The sequence below is a fragment of the Daphnia magna genome, linkage group LG3, assembly GCF_020631705.1.
Source record: "Daphnia magna isolate NIES linkage group LG3, ASM2063170v1.1, whole genome shotgun sequence".
Taxonomy (NCBI): domain Eukaryota; kingdom Metazoa; phylum Arthropoda; class Branchiopoda; order Diplostraca; family Daphniidae; genus Daphnia; species Daphnia magna.
Window position 1 is genome coordinate 4307710 of NC_059184.1, and position 18226 is coordinate 4325935.

Genomic DNA, 18226 nt, shown 5'->3' on the forward strand with positions numbered 1-18226 from the left:
TGATCTACATCGTTGTGTTCAGTTTTACGTTTACGCAAACCCAACAAACTGTGAATCTTTGGATCGTCTCTTTTGAATTTCACATCGCCACTGATTTAAGCTTCAAGCAAAATAAGGAATTTGTTTTTGTCGTTTTCCGAACATCATTTCTTCACAGGATAGAAAAACAGTTAAAGCTAGAGTTTTATAAGGCCTTTGTCAGTATTGTTAGGGGCGAGGCTCGACTGAGCCAGTACCTCAGCTGATAAGATCACGCTCTGGCATGATCCCAAAGCTTTGCCTAGCTAACAAGGATCCCAAATCTGACTTCCACTAGAAAAAACTGTGAGTTGGCTTTGCTCGTCCCTCTCTTGTTCTCGTCCTAGACTTTGACAAAGTGTTGACGCGTTGTGATCAAGAGATAGTGACGTGAATGAACGTCAACTCTAACTTCTCATGGTCCACAGATAGAAGAACAACTGCATCTTTTAAACGCGAAGGTTAGAACAAAACAAAACATTTTAAGCGATTAAAAACTAATGTAGGAACCCAAACACACACACAGGTGCGTGGGGATGAAGGTGGATAAAGAACTGGGGGAGTGAACGAACTCACACACATGCGTTCATTTCACTTCTTTAGTCATCCTGTAGCGAACAGAGAAAGAAAAGAAAAAACTAATTCAACCGGCGTTGAAATCTCTAATGAAACACACAGTTTCATTTTAATCTCGATTGCCTTAATATGCACAAGCACGACATAATCACAATCAAAAATCACATCGAATAAACGAGCAAAAAAGACTTTGCAGGACAACGAAAACCCTCCTAATTAAAGTTTTATTTGTAATTACACAGATCCTGATGTAGTCCTTTCTCATGTTGATGTTAAGGACTTAATGATTGCAGAAGCAAAAACACAACAAAGAGGGCAATACTGGCAAAACCAATCAACACTCAAGCTGTGAACGAGACTGGTCTCTTTGTAAAGGAATTTCAAATAGCTAAATGATTCGATTGGGCGAGTATAGGCAGTTTTCTTGGCAATTACTTTACGCTACTAATTTCGTTCCTTTTTCGCCTTGAAAAAACAAGAGCCAGCAAACTCCCAATATGGAAGATACGAAAGGAAGACACAAAAGGGAAGACGAACGGGTCTCTTTTTTTTCCTATCTTTTTATTTGGGGGCAGAGGAAGAACAACAACAACGCAGCTGTCGAGAGTCTGATTGAAGAATGCGTCCATTTCATCAATTAAAAACTCTGGTCTCTCTTGTACCGTTATAACATCCGGAAATCTTGGATTTCTCGTTTTCAGAAATGTTTTGTCCTTTAACTTTCTATCACATCAGCCTATGCAATACACGACCGAAGATAATTGCCAGTGTACTTGCAATGTTGAAGCCAAGAAAGAGCAGAGTCCCGACTAATCAAAATGCCTCAAATTCAAACAATAATTGCTAAGCTAAAATCACGAAACCACTCGTTGGAATTGCACAAATCGACTTTAATTTGTGCATTAGAGCACTTGAGGACAGTGTACCACCAAGGCAGGTATTAACTACAATTCGTAGCTGAGTAATAGAAACTATCGTCAATGGAGATCTTGCAAAACAAAACTTGCCCGTCTCCTTATTGTGGGCGCATATCAAAGACATTTGTGTGTCTGGACGCAGTGATGTTTCTCAAATATTGCCATAACAAAAAGCGGCTTGGTCAGTATTAAGATTGTGGTCGGTTCCCTGCGGCTAGGCTCACAACGACTAATGATTAAAAGAAATGAAAAAAAAAATAAAAATAAAAGTGGAAGATGGTCTTTGGTCAGTTGTGGCCATCTGCAAGAGTCCGTTTTAATGCAACTTAGAGATTTTAAAAAATTTAAAAAAAAACTGGGCAAAATTTTTGGTCTTGGACTCAAGGTAAGTGATGTGCGTTTGACCATTTTGGTAGAGATTATCATTTGTTTTTCACGTGCAGCATTTTTGGTTACAGCTGTTGAATGTATGAAAATACGCATGAACAGGTTAAGTAAACTGACTGAAATAGTGAAATTAGCGATCCAACATTCCGAAAACGACGTGCGGAGGAACGCACAAGAATGAGACAAAAGAGACGCGGAGAAGCCACGATAGAAGAAGGAGGAAAAGAAGAAGAATAAAGAGGAATGAAGAAGACCGAAAAAGAGCAGACATTGAAGAAGAAGAGGCTGGGATTGGAAAACACGCAAGACTCGGAGCTCATGGTGAATAGAGGTTTTTGTGCGTTGTGCTCGGAGAAGTGGACGATGCCTGCCAGCAGCGTTTGGCCCCAATCCTCTTTCACGCATTCGTCTCGCTCAACATTACCATGGTGAGGTTCACGGCAGCCAAAATGTATTCTGTAATCATGGATTGAGCGCACAGAATTCCGCCAGCCTGCTCTCACGAGCTCTATTTCATACGTTTCACTTCCTTCTAACAACAAACAAGATGAAGACGGTACAACAAATGAACTCTTTTTGTTATGAAGCAACTAAATGGGGGAGAACTGCTCTTCCTTGTGCCTCATTCCGCCTCCCATTCTCCGGAGTGCGTTAGCCTCAGTGGTTTCGAGTCTAAATGAGTTAGAATGAACGTGACTTTTCTTTCATTTGATCGGTCGCTACGAAAAAAAACAAACAAACATTGCAACTTGAATGGTGTTCGATAGAAAACAATGAACCAATACCGATGTGGTAGAGCAAAGGTAAAAATCCTGTCTGAATTCCTAGTGAGAAAGAAGGAACATCACCAACAACGACAACAAACATATCTAAAAATGGTACAAAATCTGTGGTAATTGTGCTACGTCTCTAATCAGTTTAGAAAACAAACACAATTTTAAAAGAAAAAAAAAAGGAAGGTAGACTTGATGTCTTTCAACTTGTCGGTTGTTGTGAAGTTCAGCGGAAGGGTCGTTAGATTAACTCCTCGTCGAGGTGGTCTTTCTCTTACCCTATTCTCTTGCAACCCCTCCTATACCTCTTCTTCCAACCAAGTCTACAAAAGCTAATTAAACAAGTCACCTGGCCACTTCAAAGGCTGACCATGGGAGTGTTTACATAACGCTCCACTCGTCGCAAGTTGTGTTTCGTTTGAAGAGTTCTTAGTTCGCTCGTGAAACTGACATGCTTACAAAAGAACGTTGTAATCGTGTGCTTTCCGGCGACGAGATGTTCAGCCCAGACCTATCATCTTCAAAATATTGTGTCTGTGATAGCTGTATAGGTTGAATTCACCCAGCATTGGCGTTCAAACACGATCAGAAAGTTAACGAAATCCAACAATTCTTCGCTGATTCAATAGATAAATAAATCCGGATAAGAATGGAGATAATCTATTGAAAATTGACAACCAACTTTTAATGTGGGATATACTGTTTATAATTGTAGTGAAAACATGTAAAAAGAATGAAAGGAATGGCCCGCGCCAAGAAGAAGCCTAGATTACAAGGGCCCCATCGTGAAACTTCAACAAAACATTACGTTTCTTCAAAAGACTTCAACAGCTTGGTGTTACTATCAGCTCGCATCCGCAGGTGGCCCTTTCAATAGATATGTAGAACTAGGTCCAGGAAGACGAACAACAAAAAGAGAAAAAGAAAAAAAGAGTCGGTTGTGAAGCAAAGAAAAGAAAGAGAGGGGGGCCTGTTCCATTTAAAGAGAAGAAATGGCTAGGGGGGCCAAGATTTTTTTTTTTGCTTCAAATACCAACAGCGATGGCTTCGCCCCCCTCTTTGTATCTTTACTTCATTTCTCTTGTATGCGTTACTAGTTTTTTTTAGCTCTCTCGGTCTCGCTACAGCGCACCTGAGTAGACCAAGGCATTCCAAAGATGGGAAGGCCGAATACGCTTGGAAAGTGCTATTGAAATCGGATAATCTAGTGCACATAATCCCGATGAGATTGGTTGCTGGAGAAAAATAAAAATGTACCACATGACAATGTAAGACCAAGTAGATTTTCCTTTACCTGGCTATTTTATGGAAAATTAAGTTTGTCGTCTCATGAACTACTGCGTCCACCGTATTTCCTTTTACTTAAAAATTAAACGTCGCGCCTCATTGCTGTCAGGACAATGAATTCTTTGTTATGTACACCATTTTTTTTTGTTGTATTCTTTTGTCGTTTGTTCTCCTTCTCCGTTCCTCATGCTACTCTACCTGCCATCCTGACTCATTAGACAACAAAAAGTGTGAGTGAGGCGAACCAAAAACCAGGAGACTGTTTTCTACAAGCTAAAAAAAAAATGAAAGCTTTCAGTTTCGGTTCGTTTCACGGAGTCTGAGAGGAAGTAAAGAACATAGGACGGCATGTTTTTATTTTTTTTTTTCTATCTAACGTTCTTTGACGAAATTCAACCTCCTATCGTTTCCTACCGTACGCAAATACACCAGAGGAGAAGGAAAAATAAAAATAGGGAACGAAGTAGATTTTCGACGAGAAAAGAAAGCAAGAAAAAACAAAAGCTTTGGAAAGAATGCAACGAAAGATTCAAGTAGAAAAGTTCAGGAATAGAAATCAGATGGGGTTGATGATAAAGAGGGTGGATAGGGCTGGCAGAGAGAAGGAACGGCAGGGTTGAAATAAAAAGAGGAATGTAAAGGTGAAATTGGGGAAGGAAAAAAAAAAAAAAGAAGAGGAAGAAGAGAAGAAAAGGAGGCTCAACAGAAAGAAAAGAAGTTTTTGAATGGCTGTGCAGCTCATCAGAGGCAGCGGGGGGTGGCATAGAGCCAAGGGTGCGTAGACAAAAGGAAAACAGAAAGGATATATTTCTAGCACTGACATAATTTCCCTGCACGGAAGGCTGTTTGCTATCGGTCACTATAGTCTGAAAGGCGAGCGAAACAATCTTCAGAATTAAAGAGGAAAAAAAAAATAAATTTAGGAGAGAAACAAGTTGCTTTCCAACCAAAGCTCAGGCATTTGGAGCTCTCGATTCCGCTTCAAAATTGCAAAGGAAGGAAATAAAAACAATGCAATGCTCCGAGTGTACGTTAATAATGTCGATTGATGACACTACGTTTGGAATTCGTTCAACCACCTGGCTAGAGTTCTTCTCTGACAGCATTTTGCATTGACAAGTTAGAAATTCCAAATGAAATTGCAGTACTCTCAATCTACCGCATTCTGTAATCTTAGAAGAAGAAAAAAAAGGGGGAAAAACTAAAAACCTGTTCACCAGAAATGCCGGCTCTAATATTCCGCGTATTACAACCACACCATTTTTTAAATCGTTGCGACTGTCGAGCAATGTATCTCCGCTCGCGTTGAGACCTTGCCATGTCTATTCGAGCTCTTCATTTGACTGCACCATTATGTTATGCCTTAATAAAGATGACTTGACACAACCCGCACGACGACGAACAACAACAACCAAACACACACACAAAAAGAAAGAGTAGAAGAACCACTGGCTTACCTTGAGAACGCAGTGGCCGACAGCTTCATCCTCACGGACCGAAACGTTGTAAAAACTTTGATCGAATATGGGCTCGTTGTCGTTGACGTCGCGAATCGTAACGCGAACAGTGGCCGTGCCGGTGAGTGACGGTCGACCCGAATCCGTTGCCAAAATAGTAATTTGCGGAACCGGATCCGTTTCACAATCAATGTGTTTCCGAGTGGTGATGAGACCAGTGCGCGCGTCGATTTGAAACCAATCGGAATGCGTGTCGGGCGAGTCGAGAACCGAATAAGTCACGATGGAATTATTGCCCAGATCGCGATCAACGGCTGACAACTGGAAAACGGATGTGCCCGGATCGGCCACTTCTAACACGTTGGCGTAGTACATGGTTTGTTCGAACTGCGGGGCATTATCGTTGGTATCGGTGACGCGTAAATTGAAGGCACGCGACGCGTGAAGAGGAGGGCTACCCTGATCGGTGGCCGTCACTACCAACGTCATGTTGGGTTTGACTTCTCGATCCAATGGAAGCGAAACGATCATGTAAATAATGTTATCGCGGGTGGTCAAACCGAAATGGCCTTCGCCCCCGTCTAAAGTCACATTCACATTGGCGTACTCCTCCTTCGAGTCCGGGTCGTTGACGGAAATGCGGGCAACAAACTCGCCAGGCTGGGCGTCCTCTGAAATCTTGGGAGTAGCATCGTCACTCAGGAAGATTAGGTTGATAGTGGGCTGGTTATCGTTGACGTCTGTAACGCGGATCGAAACGAATGCCGTCGTCTCCAGCGCTTGAACGCCCGAATCGCTGGCCACCACGACCAACTCGTGAACCTCTTTCGTTTCAAAGTCCAGCGGCCGGTTGACCGAGATGACTCCGGTGAGTTGATCGATGACGAACACCGAATCCCGATCGCTCTGACGCCGGTTGATCGAATAAGTAATGCGACCATTGTTTCCGGCGTCGGTGTCGGTGGCGAACACCTGCAAGACACTAGTGCCGATGGTGGCATTTTCGGCCACCGAAGCAAAGTAACGGCTCTGATTGAATATCGGTTGGTTGTCGTTGACATCCTGGATCGTGATATTGACCGTCATAAAACCACGTAGCGGTGGATTGCCACCGTCAAGCGCTTCGATCACCAGGCTATAGAAGGCCGTCGTCTCGCGGTCTAAGAAGCCATTGATTTGCAGGTCCAAGTAGAGGACGCCGTCCCGCTCGCGATGCGAAGACAATCGAAACGCGTTGTTCGTGTTGCCCGAAATGATGTTGTAGCGCTGCGTGTTGAATATATCCAAATCGAGATCCCTGGCCGGCGGAAGAGTCCGTTTAACATCTCGCGGTGTGTTCTCGGGGAATTCGATTTGCAGCCAAGGATTGGGGAAAGTTGGTGCGTTATCGTTCTCGTCTTTGACCGTCACCAGCACACGGATATTCTCCCCGCTTAGCGGAATGGCTACCAGAGAATACGAGGAGCGCAGCTCCCTGTCGAGCACCACTTTGGTTCGTATTTCGCCCGTTGACTGCTCGATGTTTAGATCAGAATCAACTGCGCTGCCCGGCACTGGCACAATCAGATAAGGAGGCGGTGGGGGTCGAGGCACACCGGGGTTGCTCTCACCAATCAAACCGATTGTTGTACCGAGGGAGACACCCTCGGATATCTCAAATTCACGAATGTACTCGCAATGCGACACTGTCAAACTAGTAGCTAGCACGACTGAAAATAGCATCCAACAACCTAGAGGGGTCACAGACGATGCGTTGGATCGCATAAAAGAGTACCGAGGCATCGTCGATCGTCTTCCAGTCCGATGGGGTTGCCTAGGCTTGATTGGAGCGGTGGGTTTTGACACTGCACTCACCGCTAAGATTCGGGTCTGCCATAACGAAGAGCCCACCAAAGAGTGGCTTCTTCGTTTGCAGCCGTCGGCCGACTCGGAGGAAACCATCGTTTGTCCGTTTACCCAACGGTTCGTGAAAATCGAGCAGTTTTTACGAAACTGCAGAATACTCGCGTCCCAATGGCCTATGACAACCTAAGAAATCATTGTACGGTGGGTCGTCGAATATCGCCTAAAAACACTTGCACACTGTAACGTAGGTCAAAACCACTGGCCCGTTCAAATAAGTATGATACACTCAAAAACTGGCCAGCGATAGGTCAGCAAATTTCCTTGTTGGGCACACAAACATGGTCGCTAACCATCTCACAACTTTCGGAGTCTCGTGCTCTTCGACACACGCACGCTGATTTCTTGATGAAATTAGAACGCTCAGTTTCGCGTTAACTAGAGATGGATGGCCTGTAACTGCGCTGTGCGTCTCCAACTGTGGATTTCATTTTCATGAAATCTGGATTGTTTTTGTTTTGCTTTTTAATCCGAAAAGTAAATCTAATTATAATCCAAGGTGTTGCTGGTCGTCTAAATTCCAAAAGAAACTGATTCGGCCGGCGGAAATATCAGTATCCAAGAGCGTTCTTCAATGATTAGCTGTTGAACTAAATTGTTGGGGGGAAAAAAAATGGTCAACAAGCGTTGGCTTCACTTTTGCGCCGAAAGAAAGGAACCAACAGCAGGAAGCACACCAACACACACACACCCAAGTGAAGGTCCCAACGTGTACTGAAGGTCTTTGGTCAGGAGAGGGCCCGATTCTTCCTCCTCCATTCTATCACCCTCTAGCCATTCGTCCAAGTCGGCGGCATTGGCCACGAAAAACTGCAGCACAGGTAACTAAAGGTTGAAAGGTTCTACAAAAGCAGAAAAAAAAAGGAAGAAACTGAAATAGAGGAGAGGAGAGAAGGGAAAAGAGGGAAGGTAAGGAAAAGAGAAGAAGAAAAAAGAAAAGAGAAGGAGTGAGGGAGAAAGAATGAGAAGAATAAAAGAAAAAGATAGGAGAATGTATTTTTTTTCTTTTTTTAAAGCTAGCAGACAAGGTAGAAGAGGACGGGTAGCAACAGGTAAGGTTGGAGGGCCGGTGGAGATGGCCAGAGGGGTCGAAACGAAAAGACAAGAGTTGAGAGAGGGAGTAAGAGAGAGAGAAAAAGAGAGAAGAACAGGAGAAGGAGGTGCAAAAGAAGGAGGGTTGGAAAGAAGGTGGTCAGGTATAATACGATGAAGGAATGTTTCATGCTTCTTCTTCTTCGTTTTCATCATCCGATTCCTTCATCTATTCCCACCGTACACAAGCGGTGGCTCCGCGTTTCTGGCTGCAATATTGCCCGTGTTTTTCAGCTTATTCCTTTTACCACCACCATCAGCTTCCCCTCCTTGGTTTTTTCTTTTTTTTCCTCCCCTCTCCAATCTTCTTCTACCACTATAGTTTCGGCCCTGTTTCTTTTTTTCTTTTTCGTCTGATGATGTTCGTCTCTTTTATATTCGCCCTCTATTCGTTGTACTTTTCTTGCCTCGCTTCGCTTACATGAACAAATTCACGCTGCTGTGGTTTAGTGTTAAAAACTTCGATGCTCTGCCATCTTGCATTGCAACAACCAAAACCAGAAGAGCTAATGCACGTTCATCCTCCCTTGCTCAGCGTTTCTTTTTTCCCCCCTAAGTCCTAACGCTTCATGTCTCGGACCTAACCGAACATCGAGCATCAGCAGAAAATGATGTATAGACACACACTATTCCTTGTTCTCCGTTTCCAAAACATCTAGTTTGCATTCTTGTTCCCAAAATGAGTTCCCCGACGACTATTGGTGCACGTCGATTCAGCCTCTGTTGACATAGACAAGATTTTCGGCGATGAGCACCTTTCGCCAGACATTTTCGAAACTGGAATCATCATGGTGGCTGTAGGCTACCTGAGTATCCTCAAACTCAGGATGTACCATGAAACGGCCTCTGTTGTACTAAGCAACTGCGCAAAGGAGATGGATGATTCGTTTTTAATGAGTTCCGCCGCAGCAAGTCTTGCAGCCAACCTGGAAAGTAGTAAGGCCAAGCTGGGCTAGTTTTTTTTTTCAGTTTGTAGGAAATAAGACAATCCAGTACCGAAGAGCAACCGAAGCGATGTATACACATTTACAACAGACAGCGAAGAGGGCTTGCACTCTTTTTGATGCCAGTTCTCTCAGGGAGAAGCCTCAGGCGCTCTAACACTTGAATATCTTCCCACTGACGCTTCAGTTCATCTATACGCAGAACACACATTCACGCACGTAGTGTTACCGTGTAATTTGTCCCTAAAGTTTCTCTTCTTTAAGCGCATACCAAATCGATATCTCTACGTTTTATCTTTTTTTTTTATTCGTTAAGCGCTGAAATTTTCAAATAATAATTTTCAACATGTCCTTTATCGCATGACTTATTGACAGGTTTCAATAAGTATGACTCGTCTAGTGAAATGCTTGTCTAGTTTTTACAACATAAAAGTATAATCGATAATCGATTCCCACATTGAGAAAAATATTTTCAGAATTTAAATGTTGTGTGGTTTGACGACCGCGTTTTGATAATGTAGAAATGTTAAAGCTGAGTTTTTTTCTAATTTTAAACGATTTCAATTGACGATAAACATTTTTAAACTAAAAAAAAAAAAATAATTTGCAAAGGAGTTAAGATAATCAAAGTGGTGTTTGTACTAGCGCCTATAAATTCCTTATCTTAAGGTGCGAGTTAGCGAAACTTGTAGATATTTTACCCAACGGCAAGTATTGCCAATTTGGAAGTGTTGGGTCGAGTGTTTGAATGATCAACCAGTTTCTTTCTGTCCACTCGACAAATTCGAAGCGATTATTTAAATATCATCAAGTATAAATATTATTATTATTTTTACTTCAAGACAAGAGGAACGAGAAGGTGAATATTTTCTTATTGTCGGGGCAAAAGCCATCTATCGGGCAACATGAAATGACGTTTGGGCTTAACACATTATCATCGACAACCCCTGACTGTTTGGGTTGCTGTAACATGTACCGAGCTACCGATATACGGCAAATGTTATAAAACAAGTCATAGGATGTACAACGAATTGTAGATCAACTCTTGGAAAGTAAAAAAACTTAAATATCCGCAAAATGCAAAAAATTAATTAAAAAAAAAATAAAATCCTGGATTATTTAATTGCTGTAAGGATAGATACACAAACGAAAATGCTGTTTTGGAACCATGGGTTTCGCGTTGAGTTTCTGGCATAGCAAATTACATACCTCATTGGCTCGGGACATTTTTAGCTTTAGCAATATAACTATGTCGAGGAGCAGTGGCCTAGAATCCATATCCTAAACGAGGAGAGTGAGAAAGACCACGTAGCACGAGGTCCGAATTACTATCAGTTGACCTTTCTCGAACCAAGTCGACCAATTGATTTCAAAGAACATGGTCCTAGTACAGAAAGTAATTCCGAGACGAAAGCAATCGCTCCAGCTGTGGAAAATCAGGTACTGTATCCCTGCTCGAAAAAGAGATGAACCCCCCACACCAAGTCGTTCACGTTTTGTAAATCACTTGAGGACCTGCTCTACCTCAGTTAGTCGTTCTCGTTCTCTTCAGAAGCCTTCTAGCATACAATTTTTGAGTAGATTAGTTTATTCTGGTGATTTTTCGTAATAAAAGAAAATTACAATGGGTTTACACTATTGATTGAATTTCATTTAGCTTGTAACGTAAACGGACCCTAGCTTTACAAGTTTGTTAAATCTATGGACGTTATTCTATTACCATACATGAATATGAAGCTGTTAACATCGGGCTAGACGAAAAATCAATGAAAAGTTTTCCTACTTGCATGGTTCTTGTGTTAATTAATAATAAAAAAAAGTGGTCATGGCATATCAGAACTTCTTTATCAAGTAGGTTAATGGTGTTCCGGTCGTGAAGTTTTGTTACACCGCCCCGGTGCAACATGGCCAATAAGATAAATCTATTTAAGAAAATCATAGGTGATGAATGGAAAATAAATTTAAAAAATCGAAACTGCGTAGCATAATACTGTTCTATTACATCATCGTATAGATGCCCGCACCAATCGTCGTCTATCCTGTGACCAACTGCTCTTCGTACGTTACGAATGAATTCACGTTTGGACATTTTGTTTTTTATGTGAGGACTAGAAAGGTCCACGGAAAGAATTATCAAGGAAAAACTGACGATATAGATAGTATCTGCAAATCGCAAAGACGATATGCAGTTGTAAGAAAATCATAACTTTTTATCTATAGAACGAAATCATACCTGGCGGTAATTTCAAATGCTGGTTACAGTCGTAAAATCGTCGAGAAAATTTGTCTAGAAGAGTATGTAAATAATTGCCATGAATATCTCCTGCCAAAGTTCGCGAAAATACAGTGCGCAGAGCGTTCGGTAAGGATTCGCCTTTGAAGTTTTGTAAACCGATGAAGTGATCAAGTACATCCCCTCTATATATACCAAGATTTATGATTAACACTTAACTAGGATCATTTAGAAAAATAAGCTATTAAAGAGTTGATTATGAGTCATAGAAATAAACCTACCTTTGGCCTAAATAACGACAAAGTTGTAGAGAATTAAGTTTGTTTGTACGATGAAGAAAATTTGCAATGTCTTCAGGATCATTCTTTATTAGTCCATTGTTGAAAAAGTATTTCATGCCCTTAATTTAAAATTAACAACAAGAGAAGGGGTTTTAAATTGTTATAGTTGACCAGCAGGTTGTAACACAATAATATACATACCTTTTCAGCATCTGCACAAAATATCAGGGATCCTTCGTCAAGAATAAGGTATAGCTTTCTATATGATTGTATTTTGTTTGGTGAATGATGATAGCCCCAGTTCCTGCAAAGCCTGTCAAGAAATGGAACATAATAAATTTGTGGGTACCATTTTTTAATGAAATGGATATGTAAACCGTACCCCATCCATAAAAGTTCATCACATGCCAAGTCATTCCAGACACAACCTGCGAGGCACAAGTCTGTTGCATTTAGATGGGACAACACAGTAAGACTCAGTTCCAAAGGAAGCTTTCTAATTGGATCTAGGAACCATGTAAAAGAGAAAAGTCAATGAATAATTAAAAAAAACATAACTTACACACTACCAGTACCTATATTTGTAGATTTAAGTTCTTCATCCAATCTGTTTCTTGTATTATACTGACCCATGATCTTGCTAACTAGTTAAATTTAAAAGATCCATGTTAGAATCTCCCAAGATGTTCAAACAGTTTGACTGCCCTGTCGTAGCAGTCGTCTAGTTAGCCATGTTTTGCTCCTATAATTTCGGTTGTCACGACAACGGTAGGCAGGATACATTATGCTGCCGGCGACGTGTCACTGGCTATTTGGCCATCGGCTATTGTGTGTAAAAACTGAATTTTGCGATCATCATTTATTTCCTTGAAACATTATTATGTACCAAAGATCGCAATTATAACCCGTAAACGTTTTTTCTTTCTAGTTAAACACGAGCAGCAACTGAGTGTAGTTCTATCAGTAACTCGTACAGTCGTACAATAGATTTTTAAAAAGTATGCTGCTCTTAGGGCTGCTTTTGGTTTTAGGATGTGCAGTTTTGGTGGTTAGTTTGTAAAAAGGTGCTATGTTTGAATTTATAACAAAGTATTCTTATTTCATAGATGTTGCTCTTCATATATTTAACATCTGAGACATATGCAAAGGTTATTAGATTCAAGGAGGAGCAATTCTATTTGGATCCAAAGACTGCTGAAAAGCAGAGGTTTCCTTCAATTGAAGATGAATCTACCATATTGCTTTCAGTAATTGTACCAGCCTACAATGAAGAGAAACGATGTAGAATATTAAAGAAGCCCTTTTGTATGACACAATAATAATTATTTTTTATTTTTTATTTAGTACCTGTGATGCTAGAAGAATGCCTTGATTACCTTGAAAAGAAGCTGAACAGTGATCCAAGCTGTACATTTGAAGTCCTAATTGTAGATGATGGAAGCAATGACAAAACTACTGAAGTTGGCCTTAGCTATTCAAAAAAATATGGGTGTGATAAAGTTAGAGTATTGACATTGTCAACAAACAGGGGAAAAGGTGGTGCTGTACGATTAGTAAGTATTTTTTTTAAATAAGTAATCCGTTTTGAGTAAATTAATATAAGCATTTCACCTTTTCAGGGAATGCTTAGCGCAAGAGGAAAACAGTTACTGTTTGCTGATGCTGATGGAGCAACAACATTTGAGGATATATCCAAGCTTCAGAACAATTTAAAAGAACTTGTTAAAGGTTGTATGTAAAAAGTATATTTTGGATGTTAGTACTATAAGTAAATTTTCAAATTCAGATCAGCCCATGGATAAAGCACTAGGTCTTGTCTGCGGATCTCGTGCTCATCTGGAAAAAGAAGCTATTGCCTCCCGTTCTTTCTTTAGAACTGTCCTGATGAAAGGATTTCATCTATTAGTTTGGTTGTTTGCCGCCCGATCAGTGCGAGACACGCAATGTGGTTTTAAACTGCTTACGAGACCAACTGCTAGGTTATGCTTTCCGAATCTTCACATTGAGCGATGGTAAATCATCTCATTCTGCGACCAATTGCTGGAATTTCACTGCCTGCACTCATTCTGTTCATCTCTGCTAGGGCTTTTGATGTTGAACTTATATACATAGCAGAATACATGAATATACCGACGGGTGAAGTATCAGTTAGATGGATGGAAATTGAAGGCAAGTTCATTTCCTGCGATATATCATAACCACAATTTCCTACTAGGGACTAAGTGATATAATCATTTTTATGAGAATTGATGTTCAAAGAAGTTTTAACGATCTGAGGATTGTTTAGGTTCAAAAATCGTTCCTGTATGGAGCTGGCTTCAGATGGGTCGAGACTTGATCCTGATGTGGCTGCGGTATTCCACTGGAGCCTGGAAAGTTAACATGCGTTCTCAAACGTCTAAAGTGAAATAAAGTTCTTTGTTGTACAATGAAATTGGTTTTTATTTCAACTTGTTTCATCATTATTCTGTTCATGGAACTGAATGTTGTTTTTTGTCTTTGACACCTGGAGTCAAAAATACACATGCATTAAAAATTTTCATTGGTCTTTAACAAAAAATTTAAGTTTTCAAATGTTTTATTTGGTAGATTTTATAAATAAGCTTTGTTTACAAGAATAACATCGTATTAAACCTTGGCACAAACTTACATTCCTGTTTGTTCACTTAACTAGCTTAACTTTACCTCCGCAAACGCACATGTTTTAAAAACCGTTGGAATTTTTTTTCACCAGCTTTCCTCCCTATAAGGTCTTCAACAGGATGCTGAAATTAATTACTAAGACAACTATGCAAATAATAAAGGCAATATTATCTATTAGTTGGGATTTGTTTGAATGTACCATACCATGCTTCTATACTAATCACTCCCTTGCCAAATTTTGTTGGAGTAGAAAATACATATGCAGCAACCTCACTACATTGCAAACAAATGAGACATTTGATTAGACGAAATTTTATTAGATCAAAGAACAGTAATGAGGAACTGCTTTGTAATTTCAGGGGAAGGAAATACACATTAGGTTAACATTGAAGATAAGTTATATTAGAATGAATAACCAGTTCTTCATAATGCCCATCATCCTCACTGCTGTTTGCATTCCGCGGGATTAGCTTGTCCTTTTTGTCCTCGCACAGCTTTAGCATGTTTACGAGGGTCAAAATCAGGATCTTCTTCCTCTTCTTCGCCTTCCTCTTCTTCGCCTTCCTCACCCTCTTCATCTCCCTCTTCCTCCTCTTCTTCTTCATCAAAATCATCTTCCATCAGCGCGTCACCTAATGCAAAAAACTTGTAGCACTTATCTCATGCTACCAAAGAAAAACTTACCAGTAAAATAAAGCGTTGCACGTGGTACAATACTTTCCCTGATGTAATGACCAATTTCGAAGTCAGCCGTTAACAAAGCCCGGGTATCTTCATCAACTTCTTCATCAGCGTCGTCAGAAACTATAATTTTAAACTCAGAATTAAAGAAATTTTTCTCCAAGATCTTCCATATAAAAACATACCAGCGGGAGGACTGAAGAAATTGAAAAACGAATCATTTTGAACAGTCTTGGAAACGGTGCGCACAGAACCCTTTGACTTGTGCTTCTGCTTCTTCTTGATTGTCTTAACAGTCACATTCTTTCCTTTTTTCCAGTCAATTGTAGTGCCCTACAAAACAAGCATGAGTTAGAGCAACAAACCTATGTTTAAAGAATAATACCTTGCACTTATGAATTTCAGGTCCTTCAAAACTGAAAGGGTCCTCTTCATCTGGAATACACTTCATGTCATAAGTCTTTGTCAACACAGTGTTTTCAAAGAATTCATTTGGGGTAAAATGGAAATCAAGCACAAAGCCCATAGGGTCTTCATTGTAACGAACTTTGATGTCAACCAGATGCTTCAAGATAGGTTCATCGTGGTCCTGAACCATGTCAGCCAGAAGCTCAACATTTTTGAAGATTGTTAGCCAGAACTCTGGAACACCTTTCAGATCTTCCTCCTTTGTTTCACCTTCAATAGTAACCTTGTTTTTCATGTCTTCAGAAAGTTCTTCACTTTCCTTGTCATCATCCAAGGTCCAGACACATTCCTCATCAGCAGGTTCATAATCTCCACTTGTAATTTTGGCTCGCTAAACAAAAGTAAAACAGAAATTAGCTTTAAGTAAAAAGATTACAAAGCAGATCCCACCTTTTCAAAGAATGGCTGATATTTAGCTTGGTATTTGCATTCAAGGACATGCACCTCCTTGAAAAACTCTGCCTCTATTTTGGTTGTTTCAAGTTGTAGATTTTTAAGAGCCTTGATGCGCCGCTGGACTGCAGCAGGCAAACTCTATACATGTAATAAGTGAGTATTGATTGCATCATTCATGGTTATAAATGTGATTGAAATTGTTACCTTAATATAGCCAGATGGGTCTCCAACCATACTGTCAAGACGAGCTTGCAAAGCAGCCATCACCCTAGGATTCTGCAGAACAGCTGCTTGCAGCTTCTCTTTGCTCAGTTTATCACATCCTTCCTCTTCCTCTTCAACTTCCTCAATATCCTCTTCAGAGTTTTCAACAATTGCGGCTTTATCAGAATCCATTATCTGAATATAAAAACTTGTTAGGTAATGTCTTACATTCATTTGCATTGGCATCAACAATGTTAAATTTCAATCAAATGATTTCAGAAAAGAGCATAAAGAACTTTTTTACTACCCCCATTTAAATAGCGGAGACGGTTTTCTCCCGCCTTGGAACGGACTAATACCACGTGGGTAACACGGTGACGGAATAATTTTACTTAGAAAATAATTTCCAAGTGATGTCACCAAACTTACTGTACACAATATGAAACTACAGACTCTAGAGGTATTTGTACTTACTTAAAGAATATTTGAGAATTTGAAGTTAAGAATGAAAGATGACGATGAAAAATACCAACAGCCGGCTTTCGGTGGAGTACACTTCACAAGTAAGGCTCTACGTCTCACGTTTGGCCATACGTAGGTTCAGGAGGAGGGAGAGAACGCCAACGGCAGCTGTCTGCAACGCTGCCAAACATATATCAGGGCACTCCTTCGTTCCTTCTTTTATCTGCTTTTCTGCGTAGTAAAAGGCCTACAGTACTGGGCCTACTGCTATTCTGAGGATTAATGTCTCCAAGTTTTCTATAATTAATAAATTTTTTGATAAAAAAACAAGTTTAAAGCCTTAGAACTGCGCGAAGAAAGAATATATAATAATTAAATCAAATTGGATTTCCCCATTGGCTGCAAAATTATATTTTACTTTGAATATTTCAAATACTGTTGACAACAAAAAATTGTATTATTTTTACTTTTATTATTTTACCTATTATTTTTATTTTTTTTAAATGAGAAATAGCTGTTTTGTGCATGTCTTTTCATTTTACAAATTAAACTTTGTTCAGTCAACTGTCCCCACCTAATTATAAATAAATGACAATGACAACAGACAGCTCATAAATAAAAATAAGTACGACACCCATCATAAGAACAGAAAGAATCCTCCATTTTTGCATTTTTTACGTAGGTTTTATGACATTCCATAATAATTTGTTTTCTCGACTGTAGCACATCTGCACATGACAAATGTGTCACAACTGTCACACCATAGATTCACGATCCCAATTGCAAAAACAATACGAAATTTACTTTTGTTGTCTACTGTTCGTAGACCTAATTGATACGGAAAAGCAAGGAGGCTAAGTTTTGCATGTATGCACATGAAGTAAAACTAAAGGAGCGCGTACGTCTTAGAGACCTAGACCCATCCTCCTGAAATGTGTTACTTTAAAAAAGAGTACCCTAAAGCTAGACAATAGAGGGCAGTTTTAAGCAAAGACTAGTTGTAAGACGGAAGAAGTAAAACGAGAACCATGCCGAACCATGCTTGATAAATGATGTCGTGAACATTACTTATTGTATGACCATAAATATGTGTTGCAATTTCACATTACTTGTTTATGTCATAGTATTGTTCCTCCGTGGACATTCAAGACAATCTAACCAAAATCAATCGAAGTCGCAAAAAATTGATTCATAGTAGATTTTGTGCAAAATTTGATTGATGGGACAGGTCAATGCAATCCATAGTAAGATGCATGCGTTTTTTCCATCATTTAATTTATCCTGTTAATTCGATAATTACTTAACATTTGGCATTAAGTAACTTCAGTATTTCAGGAATCGAACTCTTGTACTCTGAGTTTGTACGACAGCACGTTAGCGAAACAGCCATGTATTATATAACCATAGAACCAGAGATGGATACAAGATTAAATGTGTAATGTCATGCTACCTTCTCCCACTTGTTTTGTTCCCTACGTCACATTTAACACGATCTACCGAAATCA

The 18226-nt window shown here is 40.0% G+C and overlaps 4 protein-coding genes across 4 annotated transcripts in view; 1 reads left to right on the forward strand and 3 right to left on the reverse strand.

Annotated features, from left to right (window-relative positions):
* LOC116918951 (protein dachsous) overlaps positions 1 to 8037 on the reverse strand; it is a 46610-nt gene extending 38573 nt beyond the window's left edge. Inside the window, exon 1 of the mRNA XM_032924758.2 lies at positions 5416 to 8037. Within this exon, the coding sequence (XP_032780649.2) occupies positions 5416 to 7356 (1941 nt within the window). The 5' untranslated portion in view covers positions 7357 to 8037. The remainder of the gene's footprint in view (positions 1 to 5415) is intronic.
* A 2886-nt stretch (positions 8038 to 10923) lies between these two features.
* On the reverse strand, positions 10924 to 12613 carry LOC116918850 (F-box only protein 8). Its single transcript, XM_032924638.2, has 7 exons — positions 12443 to 12613; positions 12250 to 12373; positions 12069 to 12180; positions 11868 to 11986; positions 11587 to 11771; positions 11356 to 11516; positions 10924 to 11275 (listed from the first exon to the last, which is right to left on the reverse strand). Exons 1-7 carry the CDS (start codon positions 12498 to 12500, stop codon positions 11210 to 11212), a joined length of 825 nt encoding a protein of 274 aa, XP_032780529.1. The 5' UTR covers positions 12501 to 12613; the 3' UTR covers positions 10924 to 11209.
* A 76-nt stretch (positions 12614 to 12689) lies between these two features.
* On the forward strand, positions 12690 to 14409 carry LOC116918849 (dolichyl-phosphate beta-glucosyltransferase). The gene is made up of 7 exons (XM_032924637.2): positions 12690 to 12915; positions 12974 to 13148; positions 13212 to 13420; positions 13487 to 13595; positions 13654 to 13879; positions 13951 to 14036; positions 14155 to 14409. Exons 1-7 carry the CDS (start codon positions 12868 to 12870, stop codon positions 14277 to 14279), a joined length of 978 nt encoding a protein of 325 aa, XP_032780528.1. The 5' UTR covers positions 12690 to 12867; the 3' UTR covers positions 14280 to 14409.
* Positions 14410 to 14806: 397 nt separating this feature from the next.
* On the reverse strand, positions 14807 to 16893 carry LOC116918848 (nucleosome assembly protein 1-like 1-B). The gene is made up of 7 exons (XM_032924636.2): positions 16734 to 16893; positions 16260 to 16454; positions 16050 to 16193; positions 15577 to 15990; positions 15377 to 15524; positions 15195 to 15314; positions 14807 to 15142 (listed from the first exon to the last, which is right to left on the reverse strand). Exons 2-7 carry the CDS (start codon positions 16449 to 16451, stop codon positions 14952 to 14954), a joined length of 1209 nt encoding a protein of 402 aa, XP_032780527.2. The 5' UTR covers positions 16452 to 16454; positions 16734 to 16893; the 3' UTR covers positions 14807 to 14951.
* Between the last annotated feature and the right edge of the window lie 1333 nt (positions 16894 to 18226).